Raw genomic sequence first — 10,818 nt, forward strand, 5'->3', positions numbered from 1 at the left:
TTATAGAGCTGGATTACCCCTTGCAAGTGTTTGTAACTTCTCCCTTCTCACACCAGCACAGAGGTTAAAAATCGAGGGAGTTTTTTTTTTTTTTTTTTTTTTTTTTTTTCGCTTTCGGTATGTTTCAAGCAACAAGACTCATAGGTTGTAGGGTGATGAGTTGATTTTTTTCTAAATTCTTTTATTTTTGTTTAAATTCTCACTTCAATTTTAATTCTTGAAGAACAGCTTCGACAACATATATCGCACTCATTATAAGAAGCAAAGGGTTATATCAAAAATTATTAGTATAGAATCACAGAAAACCTGGTTTGGAACCAGAAAAAAATACAAAACAGATATAGATACATAGACACAGGACATTTTTTATAATTATTTGGAAAATGTAATTTTCCCCTAATTCTCGTTTCTTTTTTTTTTCTTTATGAGCATACGATGTTTTAAGTTTTACAAAAAATGAAAATAAAGACTAATATTTTACAAAATGAATTAACAATGTTTGTGGTAAGTGTTTGCGTGTGAGGTTCCTTTCTTGTTTGTTTGTTTTTTTCTCTCTACACAAGGTTCAGTACACCTCCAGCGCTTTTGTTTGTTTGATTGTTTCTGTACAGAATATATCCTTATCAGTCCACAATAAATTCTGGAAGAGACATTATTCTCCTCCTGGTTTTATTAATATCCCCTAATATCCCCTTCGGTTTCGTTTTTTTTTTTTTTTTTTTGTCTTTTTTCTTTTTTTCTTTTTTTCTTTTTGTCTTTTTTTTTTCCTCCTCCTCAATCTCTCCTCCTCTCTCCACCCCCCCCACCCAAAAAAAAAAAAAAAATATCTCCACAGACACAAGGTCCTTTCTTCCTCTGCCCTCTGCCCCGCAAACGCGGCCACGCATCATACCCTACTCGGGGCCGCCTTTTGTGTCCTGCCCGTGGCCGGCCCCCCCGCAGCCCAGCTCGCCCTCAGTGCGTGCGCTCCCGCCCGCGCCCCGCAGTGTCCGTACCGGGGGTGCGCGCCGCCCTCTAGGAGCACTGGATGGACATGTAAGGCCAGTTGAAGCTGCTCCCGGACAGTAACATATCCCGGATGAGCGTTTCAATGGGCGTTTTACCTACCAAGCGGACGAAGAAGAGCTGCTCGATGACGGAGGAGGAGACGGTGCGCAGCGAGGGCAGGCGCAGCAGCAGTTTGCCGAAGCGGCTCGGCTGGTTCGGGTACTGGCTCCGCACGTACTCCTCGAGCGCGCACTGCGACTTCTCCTGCAGGCTCTCGATGTGCGCAGCGTCCGACAGGCCGCACGCGTCTGCTTGGGCCGCGCAGCGCGGCGCGGGGCCGGGCGGAGCGGTGCGGTGCGGAGCGCAGCGGAGCGGGGAGGCGAGGCGAGGGAAGGGAAGGCAAGAGGGGCAAGCGGTTAGTGGCGGCGAGCCGGCGGGAGATGCGCGCCCTCCCCGCTCCCCCCGGCCGGCAGCCCCGACCGCCCGCCAGCAGGTAAATAGCCATAAATAACAGTGCATAAATAACGATAAATAATATAAAATATACAGTTTAGGTGTGTGTGTCGAGGGGGGCGGGGGCTGGAAGCAGGAAAAACACAGAGAGTCGCGCTGCGCGCCCCCCGCGCACGCCGCCGCGCCAGGCGCGCTGTTGACATGGAGATGAAGGCGCGGGGCGCGTTGCAGAGCGCGGGGCGCGGAGGGGGCAGACCCCCCCCTGCGCTCGTGTCCCCGGAGCCGCCCGCATCCCGGCGGCTGCATCGCCATGAGGCGGGATGCAGCAGCTCCACACAAAGCTGGGGGCGCCTGCGACGGGTGGTGGGGGGAGAGATGCACCCCTCGACCAGCGGGTAGCTCGGTACACACGGATGGAAACAGAAATCTACGGCTCACACCTTGCAGACTGCGAGCAGCCGGGCACATGCGTACGAACCTGAACCCTGCAAATACGAGTGTTTAGCTATTTGCACGTCTCCGTGTACATGTGTGCATACACACACACGTATATATACATATAGATAGGGCTCTGCATGTCTAAACACACCCCAGTCCGCGTGTAGGCATCACCCCAACAGAGGAAAATTGCGCAGCGGCTGCTCAGTGAGCGGCTTGCACTGCATCCTACAGTCAGAGCAGCGTCGTGCTTTTGCCTCTATGCTTCGCATATATCTACATTGTTTCGCCGATTAGTAATAAATATTTTTTAAAAAGCCTAAGGATCATAAGGAAGGAGTCAGCTGGCAGTGCGGTTTACTATAGATCAAAGCCAGACTTTGCTAATGTATAGATCTTTATATGAATTAATGCATGTTAATGGCCCCAAAAGGACATTACAAAATTGGGAATGTAGAATTATGACCCTGGAAAGACACAACAAATTATTCAAAGCAAAAATCTGTAGCAACCACATTTTTTGAAGTTTATGTCTTTCTGTATCAAGAACCGGCTTTACAAAGATTTCTGAACACCTTCATCTACAACACTATGGCCTCGAGCGAAAATACAAATAAAACAAGCCATAATTCAAGAACTTTTGAAGCAAGGACCCTTTGACCTGTACTGCGGACTTGGCATCCCTCAGATATATAATTATCTGAGTCAGGCTGCTCTGCTAATCCATACTGTGCCTTTAATGCTACGATATTTTGCAACATCTAAAGCACCAGGCTGCAACATATATATGTATCAAAAGCATAGGCCTGCTCTTGTTTCCTATATATATCAGAACCACAGGCCTGTTCATATGTTGATTGCCACAAATCACACTCCATATTTACATATATCTTGCTATTTTACATGCATTATCTACCCATTATGCATTAGGATCCTATTCAACTTCCAAACAATGCAATATGAAAGGGACTTACTGACACCCTAGTAGGGATTTTTTTTTTCTTTTCTTTTTTTCTTTTTTTTTTTTGTTTAATGTCCCATATGTCATATCATTGAGGTTAGTAAAATATACAACAAATGTTTATGATAGGAACCACCTCTACTGCAGGTCACTGGACAGTGCAGATGAGCAAGTTACTTGCTGCAATGCTGACAGTGAGGGAGAGAAAAATGAGCGTTGGGTTTTGTGTTAGATCTCCAAACGCTTAGGATTTTCTCATGCCGATAATATCTACTGAGGTTTAATTATTTCAAATGTTCTGGCATATGCACTTGTTTGGATTTTATTTCGCATCCTTAAAGGTGGCTGGGGTGTGGAGGGAGGTTTAATTCTCCATTTTAAACGGGATTAAAAATAATAATTAAAGGATGCAAAGCTCGAGTAGATTATTCAGACCAGAGAGGTGGGATCTGTGGAAGGGATCTATGGAATAAATAAATAAATAAATAAATAAATAAATAAATAAAGCAATACGTGTTTACCAAAGGTGAATTATTATCCCATCTAAGAAAGTGGGCTAATGCGAAAACCCTGTGTGCCTCACTTTTTTATATGGCAGTGTGTCAATAAGGGAAAGCTCTATATTTCTTCCTGCAGTCTATGGGAAAGAAATTATGTAAATAAATAACCATTAGTGTTCAGCACACTCCAGCCTTCCCCTTTGTAGTAGTGGGAATGTATTTCACGTTACACGTTCAGAAGAGTTTAGTGTTCAGGAAATATAGGTGTAATCAGCTGGCACCTAACTAGAAATCAAAGTTCTTATTGCGCTGCAAATAGATTTATTGGATTTGCGTTATCTAGCCTGGCCTCTTCCTGGAAACATTTATTTATTACAAGAAAGAGGTAGGGGCATGAATTAATAACAAAAAAAAAGAAAAAAAAAAAGAAAGAAAAAAAGAAAAAAAGGCAAGAAGGCAGCAGGTTTTGGGTCACGACCCAGTCTTTGGATGGTGTCCAGGATTTTCCAGATTAAATATATTATCCGGAGCCCAAATGTAAAAACCACAAGGGGAGAAACCCATGCCAGCTTTAAATACTTAGTCCTCAGCGAAGGACTTAGGACAATATGCTTAAAAACGTCCTTTCCATCATTCAAAGTTTGTTTAAAAGTTGGATGACTTTGCGAAAGGCTTCCCATGAATTCCCCTCTGGCTAAGCAATCAAAACAAGTTTAGTCGAAAGTGGAAATGTGTGGATGGGGGCAAGGGGAAGGGGTAGATTACTCCTGACAGCTGTATTTCCATTTTCTGATATGCTCCACGAGGTCCAGCTCCAAAATAATATTATTGTTCCCTTCCTAAACCCCATTCAGGCTCCACTCAATTGTTGGAGGAGGCTTCTCCCCTCGCAAACATTTAATGATGACGTTTGGTTTTAATCTATGGAAATGAAATGCTCTCCTAAAGCCACTAGCTGTGGTCCTAGCCAAGGTCGACCGTGTGAGGAAGGTAAAATAAGAGGAGGAAGAAAAGAAGAGAAAGTGTGAGGGAGAGAGAAAGAGAGAGAGAGAGAGAGAAAAGTGTCCTCATTTGGGGCAACTGCCTTCTTGGGTCCTTTTTTTTTTTTTTTTTTTTTTTTTTGTGCAATGATGCTAAGACTTAGACCATCCTCTCTGTTTACGAGTAATCTCTTAAAGTTGGGTCGCCAAGGAAAAAAAAAATGAAAAAAGTATTATCCTAGGTTGGCCCTATTTATTGATGAACGCTGGAATGAATGGGAATGGAAAGTATGCAAGTTTGCAGGCTGACTCTGGAGTTAAATCAGCCTGATAAATGCTGCCAGGTCACTTTGTCACTTTTGAAAAACACGTTTCCATCAGGAAGACTTATTAAGATAAAATGCATTAAAATGTCGAACTGGCTATTCAGTAAATCTTCCATTTGTTTTAAGATCTGCACTTTATCCTCTGCAAAAAAATCTTCCCTCCAACACTAAGACTGCATTTGCACGGGAAGTAAAAGGGGGCAGTCACAGTACGTCTTCGACCACCCTGCATACAAATTAGATAGTCCTGTCTAAATAAATTATCTGATGTTCAAATCGATATTAATACCACATTTGCTACATTACAATATTGTGCAAATTTAAGAGTCATTTTAATACAATGTAAATACTATTTTTCATGCATGAAAGGCAACATATATTGATGGATTGTAAACTGCTTACTGTTAAACAAGGCCTTTGAACGATTTGCCATCTTTGTTCAGAAATGCTTTTAATTTTGCCTCGGCCTAGTTTTAAGTCAGATTTATTGGGACTATTTATAAGCAACTCGGAGGCTAATCTAATAGCAAATAAATAAATAAATAAATAAATGGCAGAAACCAAAACACGAAAGAGAAAAGGAAGGAAAGAGGAAAAAAGGAAAACAAACAAGCCCTCAAAGTGGCAATTAGCCCCATCGTGGCGATAATTAGAATAATAATTAAAAAGTGACGTTGTGAGGCTTCTTATCTTGCTTCGCTTCCCTTTCCTACATTCCATCCGTATCATTCGTCTTTGATGTTTATAAATTTCTTTCGCGCAGGTTATAATAATAAAAGATGTATTATATTCTTATAGGCTACAACCAGAGCACTTCAAAGGCGATGTTAATGCACTTTCCTGCCAGTTAATTTGAACCATCTATCACGAGGAAAAATTGTTAACATGCACGCAGGCATGTTTCCACCGCCTCCACTTAATTTGGTAGATTTTTTTAAGGCGATCTGCAAAAAATACGGTATTTGCGTTGTACGGTGGAAAAAGAAAAAGGAAATAACAATAACAATAATAGAAGTATAATCATAATGAAAAGGGAGATATATCTGCGGGCTGGCTCATGTCCCCTGCGATCTGCTGCTCGTGTGCTGTTGTTATGTTTCCCCACCACGAGTCTCGCAGGAGCTCCCAAACGCTGCGGGCCATGATGTCCCCATCCCTGAGGGTGCCCGCTCTCGCCCAGGGCGGCCGAACCGAACGGAACCGAGCGGAGCCGAACCGAACGGAGCCGAGCGGAGCCGCGCGGCGCGGGGCTCACCTGAGGTGAAGAGCACGATGGCCTTGAGGCAGCTGTACTCGGCCGAGTCGACGTGCAGCGCCTTGAGCTTCTCCACCTGCTCCTGGAAGATGCGGATGTGGTCCATGAAGGCCACCACGCGGTCGGCGGACATGGGCGAGGCGTGGAGGCCGGCGGCGGCCAGGAGCGGCGCCACGTGCAGCGGCATGGAGCACTGCGCCGCGTTGAGCACGAACAGCTCGCTCCAGGTGAGGCGCAGCAGGGCCACCTGGTCGGTGATCTGCAGGTCGGGGAAGAAGGGGATGTTGCGGGCCCACTCGACGGCGCTGAAGAGCAGGCGTGCGGCCAGCTCGCAGATGTTCTCGATGCCCATGATGTTGTTGGGCTGCATGCACTGGCTGCCGTAGCGCGACGTGGGGTAGGGCTCGGCGCGCAGCAGCAGCGAGATGTAGCCCGAGAGGTAGCAGTGCCCGTTGAGGGGATCCCCATTGGTGAGCGCGTACTGGCCCGGGTTCGGCTGGCTCGGCGGCATCCTTCCTCGCTGAACCGCTGACAAAAACAAGGAGACAAGGAGAGGAAATGTGCACCCAGGAGTCTCGCGGGCCCGGCCACGCACAAAGCCGCCCTCCCTCCCTCCGCGGCCGCGGAGCCGCCAGCGTCCGCCGACCCGCCGCGCATCGCCCCGGCAGCAGCCAAGCGCCCCCCGCCCCCGCCACAGGCAGGCTCAGCAAAATAAACACCGCTTAAAAAGCAGAAGGGATGGGGAGAAGGAGAGAGGAGGGAGGGAAAAAAAAAGGAAAAAAAAAAAGCCAAGGCAAACAAGGCAAATCCGCCCCCCGGCCTCCTCCCCGCCCGCGACAAAAGGCAACCCCACACATAAAAAATAAAATCAAAAGACATCCTCTGGGTGGTAAGAAAATGGGGTTAAAAATCACAGCCAGCTGTTAAAAATATAGGCAAGCTCTGTTGTGTATCCCAGTCGAGTGCCCTGGCAGCACTGAGATTTACAAGTGAACTGCTGTGATGCTTTTTTTTCCTTCTTCTTTTTTAAAGCGTAAAAATAAATGCGTCCATATTCTTCAAAAATATCACATCGTTACCCTTAAAACTGGAACAGGTCACAGCCCCCCAGCTCCCCACTGCTAACTTTATTTCACAGACGAGGCTTTCCATGCAGGACCCCCCTCCCCCGCCCAGCAAAGTTCTCCCTGCTAAAAGGAAGAGAAATGTTAAATATTATCAAGGGGAGAGGAGAAATAAAACCAAACAAAATAAATAAAATAAAAGCTCTGAACTTACAATAGCCAAACATTCGTGGAAAAAAAGGGGCACGGTGTAATTAATATCTTTGGTGCGCTGTTGCCACTGCAAAAGCCTGCAGTCAGCGGTGCACAGCGAATGCACAAGCTTGCAACTGCAAAAACACTGGATTCATTAACCATCTCCACGCAGGGCGTAAGCAAGCCTCGAGTCCCGAAAGCTGACCAAAGTTGGTGCTTTTTTTTTTTTTTTTTTTTTTTTTTCCAAGCGTGTGCGCTTCACTCCAGCAGTGCCAGCGTTTTAAACCATGTAAACAAAGGTAACTTAAGGAGAAGACAGGGCTCCTCAGCTGGTTTCTCTGCACATACACACACACATACACACACACTCACAGACAGATTATTCATCTTTCCAGTATGCCACAATTTGCCCAAGTTTCTCTTTTATTCCAGTTTAGCAGAGCACACATCGAGCCCTGCACTTCTGCCAGGCCGGACCTTCCTGCTCCTGCCCTCCAGCCCCCCTCTCCCTCTTAAAGCTGCTTTTAACCTTGGCAGTTATTTTTCAATTAGCTGCAAGCACAAATCTCTTTTTCGCCCCCCCCCCCTTTTTTTCTTTCTTTCCAGACGCCTACTAACAGCCCCTGGAGCTACCAATGAAGTCGTCATATTTGCGAGCTCCTTTAGATGTTGAGCAGCTCTATGGCTTTCCTTGTGGCATATAAAATATAATAATTAAAAATAATTAAAAAACCCCACAAAACACAATCAAGGCAGTAGTAACCCCCACTTCGCAAAATTGATCCTTTCGCTGAGGTGACTCTCAAGGCGTCTCTAACGAGAGTCTCAGGATAAGCTTTAACTGCCAAACAAGAGGTGCATTTCGAAGAGGGCAGAGGCAGGAAATGTTCCTACACGAAAAGGAGCCCTAATGCAAGGAAAAGCACAGCAACTCTTGGGAAGGAGAAGCAAATAAATAAATAAATAAAGGAGCACTTGCAAATGGTGAGGAGCCCACTGCCAGATGCGGGCTATGAATTTTGCTAAAAGGAGAAGGATTGGTAAATAGATTATAAATCGCGATTTGTATGTAGGCTTTAAGGAGAGGGTGGAGTTTGATGGAGAAAGAAAATGAGCAGCGTGGTTAAAAAGAAAAAAAAAAAAAGAAAAAGAAAGATGACAGAAGTAGAGACACCCGGTTCAGTCACAAACTTTCCTTTGGATGCGTGGAGGGAAAACAAGGCCAAATCCCGCACAGAAGCTCCCTCCAGGGCATCGGGAAGCCACATACAGTAGCACATTCTCCCTCTCTCCTGATTTTTAAATTTCCTTCCCCTTTTTCTTCTTTCCTACTTACACGTCTTTCATCTTTCTTTCGGGAAAGACGAGGCTGGAAGCGGCTCGTCTCGAGGCTTTCTAGCGGGAAGCGTTGTGGGTTTCGAAAGAAACGATGGGGCGGGAGCGGGGGGGGAGGAAGCTAAATGGGAGCACATCTCGTACGGAGAGCTGCGTCTGCCCTCCACCTCCCCGCCACACTCGTGCCAACAATAGACAAAACCACATCCACGCACGGAGACACGCGCGGGGACAGCGGCTCCACGAGCTCCACATAGCGAGCGGCCGTAACGCGGGACTGCGGGCACAATGAGCGGGGAAAGGGGCGAGCGCAGCGGGGCCGGGGCAGGGGGTGGGGAAGAGCGGGAGGAGACACGAACCGAAAAGCAGGAGAAGCCACCAGCAGCCACCATCGACAACAACAACAAAACCTGGTGCAGGGCTGCCAGATGGAGAGCAGGCACAGGCAGGGATTGACACGGGCATGTAAACAGAGAGAGCCCTAGGTCGCCATGGACAGCTGCAAATACATATATATACACACACACACTTGTGTGTTTGTGTGTGTGCATATATATATATACATGCACGTATGTATGTATACAGCCGCTCGCACACTCACACACACGCACACAGAGAGGCAGAGGGAACGGTAGGGTAGTAGGGAAGAGATATTCACCTTCCCGCCTCATGCCCACTTTGAGGCACTTCTTAAGGCGACAGTACTGGCACTGGTTGCGGTGGTGCTGGTCGATGGGACAGTTCCTGTTGGCACGGCATGTGTACGTTAAGTTCCTGCGGACGCTCCTCTTGAAGAAACTTTTGCAGCCCTCGCAGGTGAACTGGCCGTAGTGCTTGCCGCTCGACTTGTCGCCGCACACCACGCACTCGATGTGCTGCTGGCTCTGGCCCGAGCCCTGCTGCCCGGGGCCCTTGTCGCCAGCCGTACCCGGCGTGGAGGGGGGTCCCGGCTGGCTGGGGGTTTGCGGAGTGTGCGGCGCGGCCGAGCCGCTCTGCTGCTGCTGCGGCTGCTCCCGGGCCGGCTGCGCTGCGGGGTTGGGGCCGCTCGGGGTGCCCCCGGCCACGTCTTCCTGCGGATCGCGCCAGCTGCTAACTACCATTGCCATATCTCGGGCCCACGGAAGTGCTGGGGAGCGGCGCTTCTCGCTGCGGGCTGCCGGGCAGGGAGGCGGGGGGCGGGCGGGCGCCGGGGGCGAACGCCGCGCGGGGGGAGCCTGCCTGCCGCCTGCCGCCGCTGCCCGGCCGCCTGCCGCCGCCGCGCCGCCCGTCTCGCTATTTTATTTATTTCGGGCCGCGAGGAGCCCCCCTCCTCTCGCTCGCTCGCGGATTTCGCCGCTTTTTTTTTTCTCCTTTTTTTTTTTTTTTCTTTTTTACGGAGGGGGAGGGGGAGATGGAGGGCTCCTTTCGGCTCTCCCCCCCCTCCTAAAATGCCCTCGTCTCGCTATTTCGCCCGCGCTCGCTCCGCCGCTCGCCTCCGCCGCGCTCCCTGCCCTCCCCCCCCCCGCCCCCCACCACGCCGCCGCCGCCGCCACTTCAAGTTGCGAAATGCGCGGGGGCGAAGCGGGGAGCGCGGAGCGGCATCCAGGGGAGTCGCACGCCGGACACGCACCCCCCGCGCACACGCACACGCGGCGCCGGCGCTAGCGGCGCGCAGCCTGCGCTGGCATAGAGGAAGCCGGAGCGCCGAGGAGGAGGAAGAGGAGGAGGAGGTCGGGGCCGCCGCTGGGGCCCGGCCGCCGCTGCTGCCGCCGCCGCCGCCGCGGTGTCTCGGGGCGCTGGAGCCTCGGAGAGGATCCGGCCGCCGGCGATCAGGGCATGGGGGAGTCCGGGGGCCAGGTCCAGGGCAGGGCGCCGTCAGCCATGCAGGGCGGAGAGCCGCGGAGCTGGAGGCGGCCCGGGAGCGCGGGCGCTGCGGGTCGGTGCTGCCGGCGGCGGCGGAGCTCGCCGGGCGCTGCTCTTTCTCTCGCGCTCGCGCTCTCCTTTCGCTTGCTCTCTTCTCTCTCTCTCTCTTTTTTTTTTCAAAAAAAGAAAAAAAAAACACAAAAAAATCGGATGTGACTAAATTCGCAGAGATGAATTCACGGCGAAGTGTAAAAATAGAGAACGGCGATAATAATGACACACGCAGGCAAAAGAGAGATCCAAAGTAGGTCGGGTAAATAAATCCTCTTCTTTTCCTCTTTCTTGTCCCTTCCTTCTTCTCCTTCTTCTTCTTCTTCTTCGTCTGAGAGAACACACGATGCTGGTTGCAAAAAAAAAAAAAAAAAAAATCAGTGGAAGTCGCCCCCCCCAAAAGAGGTTCTCTTTTTTGTTTGTTTGTCTAA

The 10,818-nt window shown here is 49.2% G+C and overlaps 1 protein-coding gene across 3 annotated transcripts; it reads right to left on the reverse strand.

Moving 5' to 3' along the window:
• Positions 1-805: 805 nt before the first annotated feature.
• NR2F1 (nuclear receptor subfamily 2 group F member 1) lies at positions 806-9,641 on the reverse strand. 3 transcript variants are annotated; one of them, XM_088536387.1, is made up of 4 exons: positions 9,153-9,171; positions 7,179-7,293; positions 5,901-6,428; positions 806-1,295 (listed from the first exon to the last, which is right to left on the reverse strand). In XM_088536387.1, exons 2-4 carry the CDS (start codon positions 7,189-7,191, stop codon positions 1,015-1,017), a joined length of 822 nt encoding a protein of 273 aa, XP_088392513.1. In that variant the 5' UTR covers positions 7,192-7,293; positions 9,153-9,171; the 3' UTR covers positions 806-1,014. The 3 variants fall into 3 exon arrangements, with proteins under 3 accessions (XP_088392513.1, XP_088392512.1, XP_088392511.1); XM_088536386.1 differs by lacking the exon at positions 9,153-9,171 and having other exon boundaries at positions 7,179-7,464; XM_088536385.1 differs by lacking the exon at positions 7,179-7,293 and having other exon boundaries at positions 899-1,295; positions 9,153-9,641.
• Between the last annotated feature and the right edge of the window lie 1,177 nt (positions 9,642-10,818).

This window comes from Tinamus guttatus, unplaced genomic scaffold (genome assembly GCF_059628265.1).
Source record: "Tinamus guttatus ecotype Peru unplaced genomic scaffold, ASM5962826v1 Tinamus_guttatus_pri_ptg000661l, whole genome shotgun sequence".
NCBI lineage: Eukaryota > Metazoa > Chordata > Aves > Tinamiformes > Tinamidae > Tinamus > Tinamus guttatus.